This window comes from Podarcis raffonei, chromosome 13 (genome assembly GCF_027172205.1).
Source record: "Podarcis raffonei isolate rPodRaf1 chromosome 13, rPodRaf1.pri, whole genome shotgun sequence".
NCBI classification, from domain to species: Eukaryota; Metazoa; Chordata; class Lepidosauria; order Squamata; family Lacertidae; genus Podarcis; species Podarcis raffonei.
Genome location: NC_070614.1, coordinates 32,608,964 through 32,632,402, shown reverse-complemented (window position 1 = coordinate 32,632,402; position 23,439 = coordinate 32,608,964). Strand labels below are relative to the sequence as shown.

At 44.0% G+C, this 23,439-nt stretch overlaps 1 protein-coding gene and 1 long non-coding RNA gene across 2 annotated transcripts; both read right to left on the bottom strand.

The window, feature by feature from the left end:
* Window positions 1-5,588: 5,588 nt before the first annotated feature.
* LOC128401061 (uncharacterized) lies at window positions 5,589-8,140 on the bottom strand. The gene is made up of 3 exons (XR_008327422.1): window positions 8,086-8,140; window positions 7,152-7,178; window positions 5,589-5,644 (listed from the first exon to the last, which is right to left on the bottom strand). It is a non-coding gene; the product is annotated as an uncharacterized LOC128401061 (long non-coding RNA).
* A 7,885-nt stretch (window positions 8,141-16,025) lies between these two features.
* LOC128398770 (butyrophilin-like protein 2) lies at window positions 16,026-22,302 on the bottom strand. The gene is made up of 6 exons (XM_053360025.1): window positions 22,204-22,302; window positions 21,516-21,605; window positions 20,156-20,261; window positions 17,886-18,242; window positions 16,988-17,101; window positions 16,026-16,162 (listed from the first exon to the last, which is right to left on the bottom strand). The coding sequence occupies exons 3-6, from the start codon at window positions 20,238-20,240 to the stop codon at window positions 16,026-16,028; spliced, it is 693 nt and encodes a 230-aa protein (XP_053216000.1). The 5' UTR covers window positions 20,241-20,261; window positions 21,516-21,605; window positions 22,204-22,302.
* Window positions 22,303-23,439: the final 1,137 nt, after the last annotated feature.

The following is a 23,439-nucleotide window of genomic DNA, read 5'->3' as shown; positions in this document are numbered from 1 at the left end:
AGTTCATAACTAGAGGTACCACTGTAGTTGGAATTGAGGAATAGGTGAATATGCGCAAGAGATTAGGAACAAAAGAATGCCCAGAGTAGAATGGGAGTAATGGAAAGGATGAGAAACATCTGCAGGACAGCAAAGTGAGTGAGCATAATAAAGAACATCACAAAGTTAGGGCTTCTTTAATTTGGCAGTCATCTGTGTTAGTTTCCCAGAAAAGGAGTAAATAATACAGGCAGGACAAAGTGTGCATGCTATCCAGGTGCAGCAATCTGTGTGCAGAAAAGGTGGTGCAAATACTTTTTTTGAATTTTATCCTCGTACATTGGTGCAGCATCCCTTGCTAATAAAACAAAGCTCTAAGAGTGTGCCTTGGGGCTACGCTGCCTTCACAAAACTGGCTGCTCCCAATTGCTTCTCCCCGTGGTTTGTGAATGTGCTCTTTCACACACAGCTGCTCCTATTGGCTCAGCAAGCTGCTTAAGCCGGTTTGTGTAGCTTGCAGCTACTGCGAACCTTTAAACCTGCGCAGGCTCTTTAACTTCTTCGGTGGGTGGGGGCTGAGATGCCTTCCCACAAGCCCCTGGGGCTGAACATGAGATCGCCATAGACTTGGAAGGGTAGACTGACACGCAGGGTCCATTTCCTGGTTTAGATGCTCAGAGAAAATCTACAGACCTTTCGGATATTTGCTGTGATTGGGCAGAAACGTCCATCCCTCCCCACTAAACAATAGCAACATAGACAGGAACTCTTTCTTTTCTGGACTCGCATCTCTTTTTTATATTTTAATTGTTTGTTTAGCTGTTAAACATTGAATAGGACCGCATGCCTGCATTTAATTTAAAGGAGCGCAAGGTTTCTGTAGGCAATATAAGTGCTGGATTTGGGCTGGGAATCTGATGTTTGTTTCCTGGCTACAAATCAAAACCAACTTCAGCCTCACGTTTGGCTTGCAGTATTAATAGTGGGCTATGTTACTTCTTGGTAACAGCCTACGATCTTGCATGAAGTAAGAACTAAGTTAGAAAGGCACAGTCTTGTGTCTTTACTGTTATCTTTTGTTTCTGGGTGGGCCTGCTGCTTAGCAATCATGACTCTACTAAAATCTTGGATTTCTTCATCACTCCTAATATCAAACTCAGGTAGTATGTCCTAACAGGTTTGGAGCTAAAATGATGCCATCAAGAGGCAAAAGAGAAGTATTGATATGCTTTAAGGAACCCCAAGGTATGGAAAACTATTATTATTATTTATTATTATTAAGCCCCCCCACCCCCGAGAAACAAACACAAACAGCCCAATGAAGACTGGGTGGTAACCACAGAACGTTGAATGTCTGTTGGAAAAGAAAAACTGAGCTTCTCCCCTGGGACAGTAAAAGAAAAAGATTTAACTAAAGGAACCAGGAAGTTTCAAATCTCTGTGATGGTAAAGGGATCCCTGACTGTTAAGTCCAGTTGCGGACGACTCTGAGGTTGCTCGCTCATCTCACTCTATAGGCCAAGGGAGCCGGCGTTTTGTCCGCAGACAGCTTCTGGGACATGTGGCCAGCATGACTAAGACACTTCTGGCGAACCAAAGCAGTGCATGGAAACACCGTTTACCTTCCCACCAGAGTGGTACCTATTTATCTACTTGCACTTCATGCTTTCGAACTACTAGGTTGGCAGGAGCAGGGACCGAGCAATGGGAGCTCACCCCGTCACAGGGATTCGAACCGCCAACATTCTGATTGGCAAGCCCTAGGCTCTGTGGTTTAGACCACAGCACCACCCGTGTTACTAATTATTATTATTAGTAGTATTGTTATTAATAATAATTTTATTATCTCCTGAGCAGAGGTGACATGATTGCTAAACCACCTGTAAGGGCATAGGGATCTTGCTCTTTTTAAAAAGTGAATGAATAAGTTATAAATTGAAGGATGAGATGGGGCCATTGCCATGTTGCGGCAATTTCACATTTGAAATTGTGGCGAGGGGATGCATGCAGGTTAAGGATTAGACACAGTCTCTTTTGTTGGGTTTTGATCCAAATTCCACTCCCTGCTTTAAAATAATAATAATTCTGGACTGCTACAGGTGTTTTCATATAGACAGTACTTGCCTCCTGAGAAGTACAGTCAGATTTGTTAAAAAATAAAAATCAATTCTGCAACAAGCTGTATGTGTTTAGCTCCCTCTGGTGTTTAAGTTTTAAAATGACAGGCTGTCAATTATTTGCTGTCAAGTATTTGCTAAATGGGAAAGAAGTCAGATGGAAAATACTGTGTTACATCAGAGACGTTTTCCAAAGTAAAGGTGCAAAAAACTCTCATGGTCTCATTAGCAGTGTATTATTATTATTATTTTTTAAAAATCTCTTGCAGCCACAGCTGGTCTTGGTCACGTAGCTCCACTGCTGCTCAGCCACTTAGCATCACTTCTTTTATCTTTGGCCCAGACTCCTTCTGTGAAATGTCACAACAAGCATGCACAGAGTGCCTTTTCCTTGTGGTCTCACGATTTCAGTGGTGCTGTTTAGGTAATTTTAGACCCTGGACTCCCAAACCCTGGACTCACTATGGAGAAGGCCTGCTTTTGGGGTGCTGCTGGATGATTTCAGCAAATTCTTATTTGATAATCTTGGTGACCTTTCTGGTCATGTGTGTGTGTGTGGGGGGGGGTGGTACTTTAGGTAACTGTCACATTTTTAATATCACTGCACCACCAACCAGAAGTTAGGTAGGCTAACATACTCAAATGAAGACCAAGGAATACAAGAAGAACATCATCATCATTTCATTGTTTATACTCCACCTATCTGGTTGGGTTGCCTCAGCCATTCTGGGCGGCTTCCAACACATATTAAAAACAAAATAAAACATTAAACATGGACTGAGAATATGGACTGAGGAATCTACACACATATAGTTTTGTGTGTAGACTTTTCTACATTTGAAAATCCTGATCTTGAAGGACTCTGTAACCCATCAAGGAACCTATGCATGTTCAGAAATTCACTTCATTTGTGCTCCTCCTTCAAACCATCACAGAACACAGGAGTCAGATGGGGCCAGAGACATTATTGAAAGGAGTGTTCTTTCCCATTTAAGAAGGTGTTGATTTTTTTGTACATTACTGTCAATGAATTTTTATAAACCACATACAGTGGTACCTCAGGTTACATACGCTTCACGTTACAGACTCCGCTAACCCAGAAATAGTGCTTCAGGTTAAGAACTTTGCTTCAGGATGAGAACAGAAATCATGCTCCAGCGGCGTGGCAGCAGCAGGAGGCCCCATTAGCTAAAGTGGTGCTTCAGGTTAAGAACAGTTTCATGTTAAGAATGGACCTCCGCAGCGAATTAAGTATTTAACCTGAGGTACCACTGTAATTAGTTTGTAATTTGGAGCTGCCCCAAAATACCTAGGAAGTGTCTTATTGAAACTCAAGACTATTTGAGTGTGTGGTTTAGTATTGTCCATACTGATAGGTGATAGCTCTTCAGGGTGTTAAGAAGGTGGTCTGTCTTACCAGCTTCTCCCAGATTCTTTATGTACGGTACTTCCTTGAATGAAATATATGTATCTTTTGGAGCAAGAGGGCCTTGAAATTAGCTTGCAAAATGTCATTTTAGAAACAACAAACCAGTGAATAAAACATCAATTTAATATAAGCAACGAAAACAAAAAATAAGTTACATTTACCCCATCATTGCTCTATTTATTAAGCTCAAATCATGTATCTTTCCACCATCATTCCACCACAAAAAAGGAAAAAGTGAGGGAAGCTCTATTTTGCAAAAGGTATACAATGGAAATTTAGAGCTGACTCTTCCCCATCCTTTATTATTTATGAAGTGAACTGAATAACGCTTAGAGGACTTGGAATTTAATTTGATTAGAAGTATAATTGCTCATATATCTTCAGTTGGGAGGAAGGAAACCCTAGGAACTGATAAGGTTCTTTACTGAGTCATCTGCAGTTCGACAGACTGCTCTTCTTCCCAGGCTGAGAGGAAAAATGTTGACAACAGGTAATATTTACTGGGACAGAGTGACTTTTGCAGCTGTTGTTAAAGTTGCAAAACAATGAAGCATGGGACGGAGCAAATGAGAAATTTCTGGAACAGTGGGATATCAGCTTCACCCAAGGCAAGATGCATAACAGCAACAACCGGGGGAAGGAAAGACATAACACCTTACAAGGACAGGAAGGAACACCATGGACAGAATAATTGCCACACACAGAAAGATATAGGATATAGTTTGAGTTCCTCACTTGTAGTTTTATAAATCATTTAATGTGTCAGCACAAATAGAAGTTATTAATATTGCAGTTGTTGTATGAGGGATTATTATTATGACTGGAATGTAATTGGAATTAATAAGATTTTGAATGCAGAAGTAAAGAAAACCATGAAACCATCACATCTAGCACGTGGGGGGGACGAACTTTATCTAAATTATATAATTTGGTATTAATAATTGTATTATAAATTCATATTGTTATAATAAGGCTGTTATTGGACTGTAATTGAAAATTAATAAAAAATTATTAATTAAAAAACACACAATTTAATTCCCAAAACATATACAGTGGTACCTTGGTTCTCGAATGGCTTTGTTGTTGAACAAATCAGCTCCCGAATGCTGCAAACCCGGAAGTAAGTGTTCTGGTTTGCGAATGTTTTTCGGAAGTGGAACGTCCAACGCGGCTTCCGCTTGAGTGCAGGAAGCTCCTGCAGCCAATTGGAAGCTGTGGCTTGGTTTTCGAACGGTTCTGGGAGTCGAATGGACTCCCGGAATGAACTAAGTTCGAGAACCAAGATACCACCATACAGACTGGGATAAAAATCTCCGGTTACAATGTTTGTTGGATAAGTCTTTCTGTCAAGTAAATTGAATCTGTCAAGTAAATTGTCCATGAATAACTGTCGGGATCCGCAAGAAATGCACATTCTTTATGGATAATCTCACACGTTATGGTTCATCGAGGCAAGTTAAGACTTGCTTTGCTTTTGGGGTTTGAGAACTTATCTGTGAGAAGTATATGCAAAATTATTCATCTAGGATGCTGATGGAACTAAGGTGTGGCACTCCCTCCTCTCATCTTTCTGAACAATCTGCTTATCTTCAAACAATGGAATATTGATTTTTCCAGTGATCTATCTCTGCAGTTACGGGGCCCATGGACAAGTTAGGAGAAAGCTTGTCAGGACAGGAGATACAGAAAGTGTGCAATTTACTTCTTGTGTGGACGTCATAAAAAGGTAGGGTTCTGGAACTTTTCTCCTTATTTAGGAACATTCCTATATTTGTAATATTTCCAGTCACTTCTAGATGGGTCCTTGGCTTTGTGTGAGCCCAGTAATCTTTCCCACCATCAAGTCCTATGACCCAGTAGCCATTCTCAGGATGCAGTTTGGCCTTCCTTTTTCTATGAACAGAATGAGAAGCAACCCCTAAGTCCCAATTTTCTTTTTGGACAACTTCCACTTCCCAGTAATATTTGCCTTCAGAAAAAAAGTGTGCTGCCACAATGAAGGTATGAAGGGTTAACATATCACTGTAGTAAAAAAGCTTAGAAATATTTCCTGTGTCTGAAACACTCTGGACACTTCCGGTTGTGAGGGAGCTGACTCGGGGGTCGAAGACCACGTCAACTGCAAAGTAAAGAAAACGGACTTCATTAATTGGACAACGACGCCACGTTCAACAAGCTGCCATTGTACCATGCGATAAATAGAAATTTCAATTCAACATCCCATTCCTAGGGATTTTCACTCAGAAGTAAATCCTATGGAGGTCAATGGGACATATTTCCTCATGATCTCCAAAGTGCCTTCCAGGAAGGTGTCTGTCGACTGGAAAAAGGATGCGCCAGAGCAGAGGAAGACGCTTTTGAGATTGTAAAAGGATTGTGCCAAAGTTCCTCTGGGAGGCCGTTCCTGCAGGGTAGTGGTGGTGGAAGCAGCAAGGTGTGTATGGGAGCAAGCAAGCAAGCATGTGGTGGGAGGGCAAATGGCGCTGGCAAGATGGTGGCTGGGGGAAAAGAGGTGGCAGTACAGTGTACTGGTGCAAATTAAAGAATCATCCATATCTGAGAATCATCCATATCCTTCTGGCGGTTCCCTCATTGCGAGAAGTGAGGTTACAGGGAACCAGGCAGAAGGCCTTCTCGGTAGTGGCGCCTGCCCTGTGGAATGCCCTCCCATCAGATGTTAAGGAAATAAACAACTATCTGACTTTTAGAAGACATCTGAAAGCAGCCCTGTATAGGGAAGATTTTAATCTTTTATCTTTTATCACGTTTTTAGTGTTCTGTTGGGAGCCGCCCATTATTATTATTATTATTATTAGTAGTAGTACAGTACTACTTTTAATTTACGTATATTTCTCTGGATTTTTAGAATCCTATCCACTGAATTGGAGAGAACATTCATGTGGTTTTAAACACAAAAGCACACACAAGCAAGACAGATACTAGTACTGTAAGATTGCACCAAGCAATTCACTATTTCACTATTTAACATAGGTTTTTTTTGGAAGTCTGGACATTTTCTTCAGTGCTGCAGAGGAATCTCCTCTATTTTCATTTTTTAAAAAAACTAAACAAAAACAAATTCACTTGCAGCTTTTGATGGCAAGTAAAAGCATTGCCTGCATCTTTATTGCATCCTTTTGGCATGGAGGGATGATTACAAAGGAAGATTTGGGTTGTGCTTTACAGGATCACCTGAATAAGTGACACAACACAACACAAGGTGTGCAGAACTTTCTGATTCCCTCCCACCACTAAAGCCCATTGTCTTTGCTTGTATTCTGCTACTTATATTTACAAGTATGTCTATTGCAGAAGCATCATCTTCCAAAGAACATGGAGGGGGCCCTGACATGAAGCTTGCTCCGTGCCTGGCTCCACGTTTGGCCTCAACAGTGGAAGGGGGGGGGCAGCCCCCTAAAAAAAAGATTGGGAGAACTCACAGAGCCTTAGCCCCCTGGAGTTGGAGCGTTTGGTTTATTGACTATTTTATTTAGCAGACAAGTGGTTCTTCCCATATTTTTTGTATTGTTTTGTTATGGTGTTCTGTTTTGTGGTATCTCCCAATGTACCTCTGCAAATACTCAATAAAGTTTAAAAAAAGAAAGAAAAAAGTATGTTGTTCTCACATCTGAAGGAACAGGCCTCTCAGAACTCTGTGAATAAAGGAATGAAGAAAAGTAATTCTTAGTAAGTAGTTCTTTTCACATAACAACCAGCAATGTTGGCACAAGCTATCCAGCGAGCTGGCCCACAGCTCTTCTCCACACACCACAGAGGTAATGATGATGATGATTTTATATATATATATATAGTCAGGGAACTGACATCAGAGATTAGCGGAGAGGGAAGTCGCTCCAATGATGCAGGAGAGGGAACTAGCAAGGGGAGAGAGAGAGCTTCCGCTGGGGAAGGAAACCAAGGTGACACCAGGAAGAAAGGGGAGGCTGAGAGTACTTCGGAGGGAAGGCTCCGAGACTCTTCCAGTGAGATCAGTGGGGAGAGCGCAGGACCTCCGCTTGGCACGCCTACTCTGCGCAGAAGGCTTCCGCGCAGAGAAGCTAGGCGGAGACTGGCTGTCAAGGAATTTTTATGTTGGAAGAAGTTCAGGAAACGCCCACTGACGGATTCTGCCAGTGATTGAGACAGTCGCGTTGTAAGGGGCTGTCAAACTAGGGAAAGGTTTAGCTATACAACCCGCTTGGAGCAGTTTGGAGTTTTACGCATAAGCAACCCCAATTCCCACTACATATATATATATATAGAATATGACGAAGGCAAGCTGTACAACTGAGGGGAATCTAGGTAGTAGCAGGTGGTGATCAAGGGAAGAACAAAATGCTCAGGCCAAGTGATCTTTAAAACTCTGTGCCAGTATCATCACTGTGGCTTAATCGAAGGTCCTTCACTAAATGAATGCCCACTACTGAGCACCTTAACCCTCCAAACTGATACCTAATTTTTTCATGTGTTTTGCCACAAACAAAGAGAAGTGGAATATATGGCTATATTTTAATTGGATCAAATGGTTGTTTGAAAGCGGAAGCATTTTATAAGGCATACCTTTTTCTTCCTGCAATTTTCTGTTTTCTTGTAATACTGTAGTCCTAAAAAAGAGAAATGTATATAGTTTTCATTCTAAGCAATATCACCCGCCAATCCCCTAATAGAAGGAATGATTCAGGTCCCTTGAGGTGAGTGGCATAGATATGACAGGGGGATTTCTACAAATACCATTGAGAGTGGTATAGGCATTATTTGTATATGTCTTTCGATGAACTGACTGGAAGACTATGGACTCAGCTAGATTGGTAAAGAAAAAGCGATATGTATGCATAGTATATGCAATATAACACTGTGACACCAGATGGCGATGAGTCCTGTTTTTGCTAAGCCGATTTCTCTTTAAAAAGTTTACAATGCACTTAACTGAAACTTGAAGCTTCTTTGATGCATCTAGATCCAGCCTGTGAGTCAAGGGGGGTGGGTGTGGGGCAGTGTGTGTGTATGAATTCAACAGTGCTTAGTTTCCTTTTGCTGTTTGTTAATGTTGTTAATATCATGCTGTCATGCTTTGTGAATTTTAGATTATGACTTCTTTGTGGTTCTGCTGTTTAATCTGTTTTGTTAGTTATTTTGTTGTTTTGTTAGTTGTTATAGAAAGTGGTTGTTTTACTGATGAGTTGTAAATTATTTTGTGTGATTTATGTTGTGATTGTGATTTTCTATTCCGTTATTGTTTGTAAGCCACTTTGTGACTCATGTGAGTGAAAAGCAGCAAAGAAATACGATGGTACCTCGGGTTACATACGCTTCAGGTTACATACACTTCAGTTTACAGACTCCGCTAACCCAGAAATAGTGCTTCAGGTTAAGAACTTTGCTTGAGGATGAGAACAGAAATTGTGCAGCGGCGGCAGCAGGAGGCCCCATTAGCTAAAGTGGTGCTTCAGGTTAAGAACAGTTTCAGATTAAGAATGGACCTCTGGAACGAATTAAATACTTAACCCGAGGTACCACTGTATAATGAATGAATGCAGGGATTACATCATCTAACATTTAATTTAAAATCCTGCTGGAGGGGTGCAGAGTGCTTTTAAAATGTTTTTAAAAATTTCTTTTGAATTTTTTGTATGTGGGGGGTGGGGGTGGGATGGATGTTTATTGGGCCTGGGAATTTGTTTGATTTTATGTTTTTGTAATTTTTATTGTTTTTTGTTTGTATTGTTTTATTGGTGTTTTTTTTAAGGTGTTATTTTGTTCTTAAGGGGAGGGGTCAGGGCTGCTGGGGAGTGGGCCCCAGCCCACAAAATGGCTGGGGCATGTTCCACAGGGGGGGATGCACTGGGACAACCGATCTCAGTGATCATGGGTAGGAGGAGGAGTTACGCTAAGACCAGACCATGTCATTACAGAGGAGGCAGGTTTAGTCGTTGTCTGAGGACTATCCCTGCCTCCGGGTCTGGTCCTGACCGGATGGATACTAGAATCATCGAGGGATACCCACATGACCTGAAGGTGCTGCTGTGCAATGCCAGGTCAATGATTCATAAGACCACTGCCATCCATGACTTGATCATGGATGGAGGACTTGACCTGGCATGTGTAACAGAGACTTGGTTGGATGAAGCAGATGGGCCTGTCCTTGCCGCTGCTTGTCCACCAGGTTTCTCTTACGCACAGCAACCCAGGTCATGTGGGCAGGGAGGGGGGGTTGCAGTGATTTTTAGGAAATCATTAGTTTGCACCAGGCGTCCTATTGGGAAGACCCAGTTTTCTGAGTGCATGTTCTGGAAGTTGGGTAATAGGGGTAGTACAGGACTCCTTTTGGTGTACCGACCTCCCCGCTGCACCAAGGATTCCCTGCCCGAGCTGCTTCAGGTCGTGGCGGATGTTCTCCTGGAGACACCTAGCTTGGTTGTCCTAGGGGATTTTAACATCCATGCCGACACGACCTTACAAGGGGCCGCTCGGGACTTCGTGGAAAGCATGGCCTCCATGGGGCTGTCCCTGAATAAGTCTGGCCCAACCCATAGCCGCGGACATGCCTTGGACCTGGTGTTTACCTCTATGGATGTTGGTGATCTGACACTAAGTAAAAGCGAAACGAAAGAAGTGCCATGGTCAGATCACTTCCTGGTGCAACTGGACTTCTCTGCGACCCATCCCCTCTGCAGGGAGGTGGGACCGATTCGGATGGTCCGCCCCCGCCACTTAATGGATCCAAATGGTTTCCAGAGAGTGGTAGGGGATGCTTTATCCCATGTTGATGGCCTTTCAGCCGATTCCCTGGTGGCCCGCTGGAATGTGGAGTTAACCAGGGCTATTGACTGTTTGGCTCCGAAGCGCCCTCTCCGATTGCATGGAGCCCGGAGAGCCCCGTGGTTTTCCACGGATCTGAGGGCAATGAAACAATCGTTGAGACGGCTAGAGCGCCGGTGGCGGATAACTCATTCCGAATCTGACCGGACACAGGTTAGAGCTCATCGTCGAGCCTACCAAGTGGTGACAGCGACGGCGAAGAAGACGTTCTTCGCCGCCTCTATTGCATCTGCAGAAAACAGCAGCAGGAGACTTTTTCAGGTGGTTCACAATTTAGCGGAACCACCTGCGACATCGGGGCCCAGTACGGGCCACATGATCTCCTGCAATGATTTTGCAAAGTTTTTTGCAGATAAAATCGCTCAGATTCGGGAAGAAGTAGACTCCACCGTGGGAGCAGGGCCAGGGCGGGAGAGTGCTAGAGTCCTGTCTAGTCAAGTTGTGTGGGATCAATTCCAATCTGTTACCTCCGAGGATGTGGACAGGCTGCTTGGACGAGTGAAGCCAACCACCTGTCTCCTGGATCCTTGCCCATCCTGGCTTATAAAAGCTAGCCAGGAAGGACTGGGCGATGGGCTTCGTGGGGTGGTGAATGCTTCCCTCCGTGAGGGAGCCTTCCCAGACCCGCTGAAAGAGGTGGTTATTAAACCGCTTCTTAAAAAACCATCTTTAGATGCGGCCATGATGGCCAATTATCGCCCAGTCTCAAATCTTCCATTCTTGGGCAAGGTGATTGAGCAAGTGGCTGCTGAACAACTCCAGGCACACCTGGAAGAAGCGGACCATTTGGATCCCTTCCATTCGGGATTCAGGCCTCATCATGGGACTGAAACTGCCTTGGTCGTACTGGTTGATGATCTCCGGTGGGCTAGGGACAAAGGTGAGAGCTGTTTCCTAGTTCTGCTGGATCTCTCAGCGGCGTTTGATACCATCGACCATAACATCCTTCTGGACCGTCTTGAGGGGCTGGGAGCTGAGGGCACTGTCATACAGTGGTTCCGCTCCTTTCTCCTGGGCCATGTTCAGAAGGTGGTGGGGGATGAGTGTTCAGACCCCTGGGCTCTCACTTGTGGGGTGCCTCAGGGTTCTGTCCTCTCCCCCATGCTTTTCAGCATCTATATGCAGCCGCTGGGGGTTTGGGCTGGGTGTTCATCAGTATGCAGATGATACCCAGCTCTACCTCTCTTTCAAATCAGAACCAGTGAAGACGGTGAAGGTCCTGTGTGAGTGTCTGGAAGCGGTTGGAGGATGGATGGCGGCTAACAGATTGAGGTTGAATCCTGACAAGACAGAAGTACTGTTTTTGGGGGACAGAAGGCGGGCGGGTGTGGAGGATTCCCTGGTTCTGAATGGGGTAACTGTGCCCCTGAAGGACCAGGTGCGCAGCCTGGGAGTCATTTTGGACTTACAGCTGTCCATGGAGGCACAGGTCAAATCTGTATCCAGGGCAGCTGTTTACCAGCTCCATCTGGTACGTAGGCTGAGACCCTATCTGCCTGCAGACTGTCTCGCCAGAGTGGTACATGCTCTGGTTATCTCCCGCTTGGACTACTGCAATGTGCTCTACGTGGGGCTACCTTTGAAGGTGACCCGGAAACTACAACTAATCCAGAATGCGGCAGCTAGACTGGTGACTGGGAGCGGCCGCCGAGACCATATAACACCGATCTTGAAAGACCTACATTGGCTCCCAGTACGTTTCCGAGCACAATTCAAAGTTGGTGCTGACCTTTAAAGCCCTAAACGGCCTCGGTCCAGTATATCTGAAGGAGCGTCTCCTCCCCCATCGTTCTGCCCGGACACTGAGGTCCAGCTCCGAGGGCCTTCTGGCGGTTCCCTCACTGCGAGAGGCCAAGTTACAGGGAACCAGGCAGAGGGCCTTCTCGGTAGTGGCGCCCACCCTGTGGAACGCCCTCCCATCAGATGTCAAAGCGATAAACACCTACCTGACATTCAGAAGACATCTGAAGGCAGCCCTGTTCAGGGAAGTTTTTAATATGTGACATTTTAGTGTATCTTTCATCTTTGTTGGAAGTCGCCCAGAGTGGCTGGGGAAACCCAGCCAGATGGGCATGGTACAAATAATAAATTATTATTATTATATTATTATAGTACGTGAAAAACAAAGGTAACTCTGTTAGTGCGTCAAAAGAAACACCCAGATCTACAATTGGGCAATACTTTCATTAGGACCAGCCAAAAAGAAATGGCAACAGCTGCAGGGTTTCTTTTGTTGCCTCAGCCGTGGACCAGAGCCGTGGACAAGGAAGTCCAAGTAGAGTAGTTACGTGGCAGTTAAGAGATCTGAATAAGAAGATGCAGGAGATACTGGGGTGTCGGTCCTTAATAAGTAAGACAGAACACCATGGAAACTGTGCATGGAGTGGGGGACTCAATCAGACTTAGCTTATTCTCTCACTACCAACAGAGAGTCACAGAGGAGTTGATCAAGGCTACATTCAGCAGGGGACAGTGTTTCCATTCAGCTATAATGATAGTTAGCAGCAAACAGTCCAGCAAGCACGGGAATGGTTATCGGTTCAATTGAGCTTGATTTACAAGCATATTCACAGAGCTGCTCTTACACACATCCACTACACATCAAGGATGTTCAAATCTGAGTCTTTCTGGTTATGTTTCCAACAAGATCCGTGCCAAAACCTCTTAAGCCTGCCTCTGTGTTTACGTTCTTCCTATAGGTGTGCCCAACATTGGGACTTTGGACTGAGAGTGTTAATTGGTTCTCCATCACTGTCACTAGAGAGTGGTTCCGGAGCCACCCGGCCCCTTGGCAGACTGTCTTCGTCTGGGCTCTCTTCCAGCCCTCCCCCTCCCATTGATAAGGAAGTGCCAGGTCTAGAAACGGGGTGTCATTTCGAAAAGACAAGCCTCCTGGCTCTTCTGCTGGCTGACTCTCCTCTCCTACCCCGTCTCCTGCCTCATTTGCTGGGTCCTGGAGAGCCAGGTTTCTGACATCAGCCCCTAACCCACAAATCAGTTACAGGGAAGAGCTTGAAATGCTCTGCCCCAGTTAATGTCCTGTGTTTAATGTTTGGCTAAGACTGGCAGAAAATGCTTCAAAGCACAGGGATAATCTTGATGGTTTATTTCTTAATACAAAAATGACAAAGGCAAGCTACAAAACTGAGGGAAACCTAGACAATGGCAGATGGTGATTGAGGGAAGAACAAAATGTTCAGGCCTAGCGATCTTTAAAACTCTGTGTTGGTGTCATCATTGTGGCTTAATCTTAAGGCCCCTAACTAACTGAATGCCGGCCAATGTGCACCTTAACCCTCCAATCTAATACCTTCTTCTTTCATGTGTTTTGTCACAAAGAAAGAGAAATGGAATATGTGGTTATATTTTAATTGGAACAAATGGTTGTTTAAAAACAGAAACATTTTATAAGACATACCTTTTTCCTTCTGCAGTTTTCCCTTAGGTCCCTTAGGGTTAGTGGCATGCCTAACAGGAGGGATTTGCCCGACAGAGAGGGTTGCTTCCCCTGCTGACAGCAATCATTAGCTGCAGACACAGGACAGGCAGACAGCTAGTCTGTCTTTGAATCTCCTATACTTCTACAAAATTAGAATTCCAGAATACTAGGCATGAAAACCCCCCCAAAGAGAGAAAAGCAGCCCCGAAAGGGCTATTTGTGCGTGCTCATAATGCTGATATTTACTGGCTGGAGTAACACAGGGGAAAGTATGGGCCGGGGAAGACATTCACGTAACATTTCTCAATCTAGACACCAGTTTCTTAACATAACTAAGGTATTCATAAACAATTAATAGAACATCCACGAGTATAAAACCAAACCGAACAATTCTTCATAAGATAAACTATCACAAGATCAACAATCATAAGATACAAAACAAAGATACAAAAACCCCCCCATGAATGGCGGAACGTCCCTCCCCAGCAACAAACCCCCCCAAACAACACCCCAGTTCAATAGTCCAGAGTGTGAGAATCTCGTAACTAGATTTTATAAAAGGAGAAGATGGAGTTACCGTATTTTTCACCCTATAGGATGCACCGGCCCATAGGACGCACCTAATTTTTTGGGGGGGAAATAAAGGGGGAAAAATTTATTCCCCCCCCAGGCACGGGGCTGGGACGGGGGAAGCCCGAGCTTCCCCCGACCCAAGCCCCCAGAACATGCAGCTCTCCGCAAGCTGTGGGAGCCCAGCACTGGGCTCCCACAGCTGAAGCTAAGCCTGGGCGCGTTGCGCCTCCCCACTATCCCCCGAGCTTGCGGGGCTGGCGGGGGGAGAGGCAGGCTTCTCCCTGCCGCCATCCTCCAAATGACGTCGGGAGACAGCGGGATGGCGCGCTGCGCCTCCCCACTGTCCCCCAAGCTTGCGGGGCTGGCGGGGGGGGGGAGAGGCAGGCTTCTCCCCGCTGCCAGCCTCCAAAGGATGTCGGGAGACAGCGGGATGGCAGCGTTCCGCCTCCCTGCTGTCCCCCGAGCTTGTGGGGCTGGCGGTGGGGCTCTCCTGAAGCCTGGAGAGCGAGAGGGGTCAGTGCGCACTGACCCCTCTCGCTCTCCAGGCTTCAGCGAAAGCCTGCATTCGCCCCATAGGACGCACACACATTTCCCCTTCATTTTTGGAGGGAAAAAATGCGTCCTATAGGGCGAAAAATACGGTATATCCACGTTCAGATCTCACCCTCCAGATGTGCTTTTGGCATTACACATATAATTACAAATAAGAAGAGTGCACACTCGCTTCTGTGTTCTCACTGAAGGATGATTACAAAGGAAGATTTGGGCTATTCTTTACAGGACCATCTGAATATGCTGCATGATACAAAGTGTGCAGAAATTTCTGATTCCCTCCCACCACTCAAGCTCATTGTCTTGTATTCTGCTAATTATAACTAAAAGTATGTTTATTGGCAATTTATTTTATTCAACAGGCAAGTGGTGTTCTCTCTCTCTCTCTCTGGTGTTCTGTTTTGTGGAATCTCCTATTGTACCGCTACAACAACTTAATAAAGAAAGAAAGTCTACCTTGTTTTCATGCGTTTCAAAGTACAACTATGCAGAACACAACGTGTTTTGTCACAAACGAAAGGAAAATGAAATATAGGGTTATATTTTAATTGGATCAAATGGTTGTTTGAAAGCAGAAACATAAGGCATACCTTTTTTCTTCCTGCAATGTTCTGTTTTCTGGAAATAGTCCTAAAAAACAGAAATGCATATGGTTTTCATTCTAAGCAATATGGCCCACCAATCTCCTAACAGAGGGAATGATCCAGGTCTCTCAGGGTGAGTGGCCTGCCTACAGCAGGGATTTGACTGACTGAGGGACTTTCCACAAATACCATTTAGAGTGGCATAGTTGCTGGGTGTACACAAGCACCATCCTGCTTTACGTGTGGAGGGGGTTGATGGTGTGATTCTGGAGACATTGTTTCACACCACTTCCCTCTGATCAGTAGAGCTAATCAAGTCTCCATTCAGCACGGGGCATTGTTTCTATTCAGTCCCTAACCCACAAATCAGTTACAGGGAGGTGCTTGGACCACCTACCCACACCCCAGATAATGTCCCGGGCTTAATGTGGGGCTCAGGCTGGCAGAAAATGCCTCTTGGTTTAGCAAAGGGGTAATCTTGATGGTTCATATTTCTCCTTTTAAATACCAAAATTGAATATGTGGCCGTGTTTTCAGTTGATCAAATGGTTGTTTACAAGCAGACAGATTTTACAAGACATACCTTCTTCTTCTTCTTCCTTTATTTCCTCATTTTCTTCTTTAGCACTCTGCTCTTCATTCCGTGAGAGAGTTTCCTTTTCTCTGGCACCTTGAGATGTGGGGCAGGGGTCGGGGGGAATCACAAGGAAGTCCAGTTTAGCTTGGCATCTAAGGGCACCACCAGAATAGAATACCCTAATGGATATTTTTATTTGCAATCAACTACGGAATATAGAGCTGTAGGTCTCTACAGTAAAAGTCCCAAGGCAAGGATGTAAGAGTGGATAAATTCTGTGGATTGGGGTAGTCTTCTTCTGCCTGTTCAGATATTGCTGGACTCTAGCCCTAGCCAGCATCATCAGGGATGATGGGAATTGTAATCCAGCTACAGTACTGTTAAAATCACAGATTATAAGCCATTTGAGGGGGATTGTACCCTCTGTTGGATTTTTTTTTTGTACATCTGCAGACCTTGTGCAGATGCAGATCTAGGGGAGAATGACTGGTTCGGCCACACTAGGCACAGAGCTTCTGGGACACTGCAGCAGGTGACACAACTATGAAGTGCTACAGAAGGCCGGATTTGGGCGTCACACGGGAGACCACTGAAATGTGAAAAACCACGGTCCACCATTGCCTTGTAATTACTCTGAGCATGTAGATAAATCTCTCTTGGGTCTCTGCTTTGGCTACAATCTTATCTGCACTCCTAAGGTCTGAGGGCTCTTTGCCCCCCAATAAAATATTTGAGGGGGCTGCCCCCCAAAATTGATGGGCATTGCCATGCAAACGGTGTGTGTACACTGCATCTTGTGATCGATTATGTGGAGAGGGGTTTATCTGGGGCCCCCAATATTTTATGCAAGTTGGCCCCACTGTCTGCACTCCACTCCTCACATGAATTCACTGTTAGAGAGAGTGATTTATATGGTACCTTTGTGTATGACTGCCCAAACAGTGACTGCAAGAGCAAGAAGGGTGAGAAGAAAAAAGACAAATATCACCCAAAAGGCAGTGCAGGAACAATAATTCTCTGAGGTACTGTTGCCTGAAAGAAAGAAATGGCAGAGAATAAGGGATACCTTTTTATATGCTATGATAGTCAGACAATCAGGCAGTATGATTAATCAACTGAAAACCTTTCCATTGATTAAAAATAGGTTCCTAATTGATCAGGCAGCAGATATTTTAAAAACGTTAACCATTTTAAATGGAACCACTTGAGTTCTGAGATTTTTGGACTCATTGCCATCTATCCAGGGACTCAGTATCAGTCGTGGCAGCAGGAACTCATGGAGGACAATGGAGAGGACTATGATAACACATTATTCAGAAGTTCAGCCAGGTCCTTTCTTTGCTGATTAGATTATGATGTCGCAAAGAGAGTAGTGGGAAATATAGTTGTAAGGGGGCCTGTTTTCATTTGTTAACCCCCTCCCATGCCCACATGAACCAACTAAAAAAGATAAAATACATCGTGCCACTTTATAAGCATAGATGCAAATTTGGAACTAACTGCTAAAATTTAATCAGAAATAGTATCCAATTCACCCTAGTGAATAGATGACTCAGGTTCCTGCTCAGTTTGCTGAGCAGTCACTAACTGTTAATGATCAAATTCAAGGCCGCTGCTTTCCCCTCTTATGGCTCTTCATCTTTAAACCAGTCTTGGACTGGGAAGCTTTTCAAAGAGAGGGTGCCTTCAAATAGGACTTCCTTTGTAAAGGAGAGGTCATCTCTGGTGATTACTGTAGCTTTAAATTTTACACCACAAATGCAAAAGTTAGGCCTGAGCTATTTCCTCTGTGCCCGTCCTACTTTGTGATTCATACCTTTTGAAGATTCAACAACCAGAACAGTTTGGGTCTGAGCACCCCAGTCTTTGGTCTTGACAATGCAGCTGTAGCTTCCTTCATCAGACTTTTTGGCCATTTTCAGCATCAAGGAAACATTTCCAGTGTCCAGTCCCTCTGTGGCAAACACTGTCCTGGACTCATAGCCTTGCCCAAATGTTTCCTGGCCAGTGAAAGCTGTGAACTGGTAGATGTTCTCCGTGTTGTCATCTACAGTTTTTTTCCACTGAACTTCCACATTTTGTGGCAGAGCCCCAGAAGAGCTCTGGCATGGCAATATGACATCTTGCCCCACATACCCAATGACAAATAGAGCAGAGTTCAGTTCAAAATGGTCTGGAAAAAAAATCACAAATATTAAAGGCAACAACAGCAGCACCATGTCTGAGGTTGAAAGGTTTTCCCAAATCTTGGGGTTTGGATTCCTTACAGAAGGGGCAAATATTTTCCCTCCACATGACTTTGTGTACATGGAGGTGAGCGGTGAGATTGGGGAATATTCTGATTGAGAGGAACAGGCAGCCTTTACAAGTCTCTCACTGGATGTATGGGCCAGACTTGTCTACAGACGTTTGGTGCACTTGTACTGAATACCATTTTTAAGGTTCATTTTGAGGTTATTTGCTGATGGCTACACTATCTGATTATTACTATCGGGGAAGGTATGAATTAAATGGCCTCGGCCCAGTATACCTGAAGGAGTGTCTTCACCCCCATCATTTAGCCTGGACACTGAGGTCCAGCTCTGAGGGCCTTCTGGCGGTTCCCTCACTGCGAGAAGTGAAGTTACAGGAAACCAGGCAGAGAAGAAGAAGAAGAGTTTGGATTTGATATCCCGCCTTTCACTCCACTTCAGGAGTCTCAAAGCGGCTAACAATCTCCTTTCCCTTCCTCCCCCACAACAAACACTCTGTGGGCCTTCTTGGTAGTGGTGCCCGCCCTGTGGAACACCTTCATGTGAGATGTCAAGGAAATAAACAACTATCTGACTTTTAGAGGACATCTGAATGGAGTCCTGTTTAGGGAAGTTTTTAATGTTTGATGTTTTATCGTGTTTTAAATATTCTGTTGGGTGCTGCCCAGAGTGGCTGGGGAAACCCAGCCCGATGGGCAGGGAAATAATAATAATAATAATAATAATAATAATAATAATAATAATAATAATTTATTATTAGAGTTCCTGTATTTACAGTAGACTCTCTTCAGCTGGCTTTTGGCCTGTTTGCACTCTTTGTCAAACCAGCTGGAAGATCCCAACGATCTTTGTGAGCCACTACTCTTGATCTCAGTTCTCAAGTGGTATTGCAATCTGTCAGTCAAGGTCTTAAATAAGTTCATAGCCTCAGCAGCAGAGGTAGCTGAGATGATAGAAGCAGGAAAAGCCTTTAAATCATCTGTATGAAGGAGGTGAGTGTGTGTAGCTCAATAGTGGAGAATGCAGGTCTGAGATCCGATCCTCAGCATTGGCAGGTAGAGCTGGGAGAGAACCCTGTCTGAAATTCTGGAGAGGTGCTGCCAATCGGTGCAAACAATATTGAGATAGATGGATCAATAGTCAGAATTCAGTACAGTGGTACCTTGGGTTACATACGCTTCAGGTTACATACGCTTCAGGTTACTGACTCCACTAACCCAGAAATATTACCTCAGGTTAAGAACTTTGTTTCAGGTTGAGAACAGAAATTGTGTAGCAGCGGCACAGCGGCAGCAGGAGGCCCCATTAACTAAAGTGGTGCTTCAGGTTAAGAACAGTTTCAGGTTAAGAACGGACCTCCAGAACGAATTAAGTTCTTAACCCGAGGTACCACTGTATAAGGTTAGGCTGCTATCAAACAAAACTAGTTTGCTCACTGAAAAAGCCTCATCCATTACTGAAACATCCTCCTTCTTAACAGTGACTGCCCCACCTTGTCTTTGAACATTTCATTGCTTACTCCTACTTGAAATGAGAGTAAGATATAGGGAGGCAAAAAGAATTAATTAGCTTTTCTGCAGGGCCACTGCAGCTCCTAGTTTCCCCATGAGAACCAGTCGTATACTGAGAACACAATCAAGATGGAGGCAGACACATTTCCAGATTCTGCTATGGCTTCTCCACTGTCAAGTAGGAAAGGAGAAATTGCAAAGATCCACCAATGAGAACCCCATGTGCACATTGATTTCTGTGTCACAACATGCCTAAAAGTCCTTCTTGGCTAAGTCCATGGCAACATAACATTTTGCTGCTGCTGCTTCTCTACACTTTTTACCTGATGAAGGGATCAGTGCCAGGACTACAACGTAGAAAGAACCAAGAATGAGATGGACAATTTCTTGAGGTTTATAGAGCCCCATCCTTCTTTAGACAGCTCCGATCTGAAATATGAGCAACAGCACCAACAAACATAATTAGGAGCAAATGCTTTGTGTTTTGAAGCCCCTGTCTATTACATTCCCATCTATCCCAACAAATCATACCAATCCAGGTGTCAAAGTCAAGGATAATAATATGTTTTAATTCTGTGAAGTTTTTTTTTTGCTTGTTAAAAAAACTCCCTTTTGTCAATAGCTACTTCCATGCGGAAATTCAATGTAGCAGGGATTTAGAAGTCCTTCTTGCTAATATGCACAACAAGACATGTCTCTTTACCTTGGCCTTGACACTTCAGATATTTGCTTTTGGGGCTGATCTTATTTTTCTGGTTGTAAAATGTTTTAACTGACTTTTCATAATGCATTTTTACATTGTTGAAATCTGACCTCAGACCATAGGGTAAAGTACAAGTGGGGCGGGGCGGGGCGGGGGGAGTGAAGAGAAATGTAAAATAATGATTACTACAAAAGTATCAAAATCAACGACAATCATATCTGCTGGCATTCCGAGCTAGGGAGGTTTTGGATGGTGAGGGGTTTTGAAGAAGAAATCCTGTCACGCACTTTCTGAGGGGTTTTGAAGAAGAAATCCTGTCACGCACTTTCTGAGGGGTTTTGAAGAAGAAATCCTGTCACGCACTTTCTGAGGGGTTTTGAAGAAGAAATCCTGTCACGCACTTTCTGAGGTATTGCTGTGACAATAAAGGACACTACCACATGAAAAGTGGGGACCTAAACAAAATTTTGCAGAGCATTCCTGCCCTCTAACAGGACTGCTGCTGCTGCTTAGGAATCCAGTCAGTCTGGAGCAAGAGCCATGTAAAGCGCTTTTTTTTTTTTTTTTTGCAGTTTATAGAGGGAGGGCAGCTTCCAGAGTTGAAGCGAAATGGATACATTTTTATTTTCCGTCTTCCTGAAACCATGCAGTAAATAAACTTACAGGGATTAGGTTTGTAGTTGGTTGCCTCCCTCAGTCTGATTGTTTTGTTGTTATATAGTATTGGGTAGGGATGGGAGAGAAAATTGGTTTGGTTCATATTTCAATGCGAATGTACTTAATCTGCACTTGCTAAAAAGACACACAAACTGAAACGCAGCGATCCTTCAAAATTCACACTGACTCATGTGATGCAGTTCTCCAACCAAAACCTGTGTACAAAAATGCACACATTAGGGGAAAGCGAGCACTAAAAGGTCCGGTTCTTGTTGGCCGTTAGAAAACATACTGTAATACAAACCTCTGCCAAGTACACATACCTTTCACCAGTACTGAGAACTGCACATTCATCCATTGGGAAAATAACTACTTCCTGGATGCTTTCTCAAACGTAACTTCTATGTATTTTGCTGGGGAAAGAGAGAACGAGAGAGAAAGAGAGCAATGCATTAAAATGCAGCATTTTATACAGGATAGATATGGATAGTGGCTAACATTGTGTGTAGACCACCTCCCCAACCAGCAGAGGTAGTGTACTAGATGCAGAGGAAGTGGGGTGTGTGAATACAGCCCTCCCCTTTGGTATCTGTTTCAGTTCCTCTCACTAAAGAGTTGTAGGTAGCTCAAGTTCTTCAAATCTGTTCCACATATCCTCTCTTTCATTTCTTCTCTCTCTTCTACAGGCAAATTATCTGCTTAAGAAATTCAGAAAAAGGTAATTTGAGACATAATCTAACTACATTTTTAATCCGATTTGATTTCAGGTTAGAATATCCAAGTATACACTTAATGTTCCTGCTGACAACAGTGGGGGTTATGTTAGGTCAATAATTTTGACTGTATTGTGTCCTTACATTTGGTGAAAAAGCTCAAGGGGATGATCATGTGAAGAAATCCCACTTGCTGACTGTGATAATGCACTTTGAATTATCCATAAAAGCAGCTATGCTGTCACACCCTTTGACAATAAAATAATATTAATTAAAAAAAATACAAGGAAGAAGTTACCTTTTCCTGGATTTAGAAGAAATCACGATTGTGATTAAAACGCTCTGCCCTTGACTACCAGAAAGCAAACTGCGGTTGGTGTTTGTTTCGCTTCTATTCTTGGCAGGGTGAGAGCAGGTTCAGTGCTGCTGAACCTTGGCCAGAAAAAACAGATAAAATTACAGATTAATTTAGGGGAAGGGCTGAAGCTCAGGGCAGAGTATTTCTCTTGCAGGCAGAGTTAGCACATGCTGATTTTATGCAAATATGTGCCCTCTTTTGCCTCTTTTCTGGTGATGTGTAAGTAGCTACCCTACATTTCTTCTGCTTCAGTTGAGCAACCACCTCCCAGCAATAAAACGTAATGTTTGCATGAGCAGAATACTTGCCAATATGATAAATGGTGTATTGTAGAGGTAGGGTTTGCTTACTGCTAAGATCACTTAAAACTTCGGTTCACTATGAAATTCCTGCTAGTAAAGACACAGGTGGGGGGACCTCCTGACAATGCTGTTTGCAAGTACAATGTTTTAACTGGAGAAAGAAAATGACAACTGCTGCAGAGAGGTTCTGCAAAAGAAGCAAATGGACAAAAAACATGCAGTCTGGGCAGGGCAGAGCCCTAATTTGGAGGGTTCAAGATCTTCCCTACTCATGGGGGCATGTTTGCAGGTATCGCTGCTGGTATAAGAGAAAAGCATTGGAAGGAAGCCTTGCTCCGAGGTCGTAGAGGAGAAAGGGATTGCAAAGAAGCCTTGCTCCGAGCACCTTGTGTATATGAACATGCCCAGTGTCTTGTGGCCCTGCTGCCCTGATGTTCACCTCAGCATGCAAGCCAATAATAAGAGTACCACCAAAGATACCCAAAAAGTGTAGGCTGGCCAAGAGTGCCTTTAACCCAATATGACCTCAATTGATCACCCCATCCCTCTATCCAGTTCACGCCTTCTATAAATAAAACCAAAATTCAAAAACAGCCCTCTGCAGATCCTCAAGAAATAAGTCACAGCCTGCCTTGGACAGGTGAATCCCATCATCCTGAAAAATGGTGGGGAAGATCAACGTGGATCCTACCCCAAACAAAGTCCTTAAACAGGCAATTCACCTTCCAGCAGGCCCTATCCACCTTGATTGGTAGGTGTGCCTCTTGCCACACACAAGGCTCCAAGAATTCAGACCAAACCAAGGAAAGAAAGTATGGATCCAGCAAAGATCCTTCGTAACTCACTAGGATGTTAATTCCTGTCCACTGGATGA

What these genes read in the sequence shown, in the direction of transcription:
- LOC128398770 (XM_053360025.1), bottom strand. Translation starts at nt 20,240, where the DNA reads ATGGGGCTCTATAAACCTCAAGAAATTGTCCATCTCATTCTTGGTTCT. An exon ending in GGCACTGATCCCTTCATCAG is followed by an intron (nt 18,243 to 20,155) that starts GTAAAAAGTGTA and finishes TTTTTTTTCCAG; the next exon opens with ACCATTTTGAACTGAACTCT. An exon ending in TTGGGCAGTCATACACAAAG is followed by an intron (nt 16,163 to 16,987) that starts GTACCATATAAA and finishes CCACATCTCAAG; the next exon opens with GTGCCAGAGAAAAGGAAACT.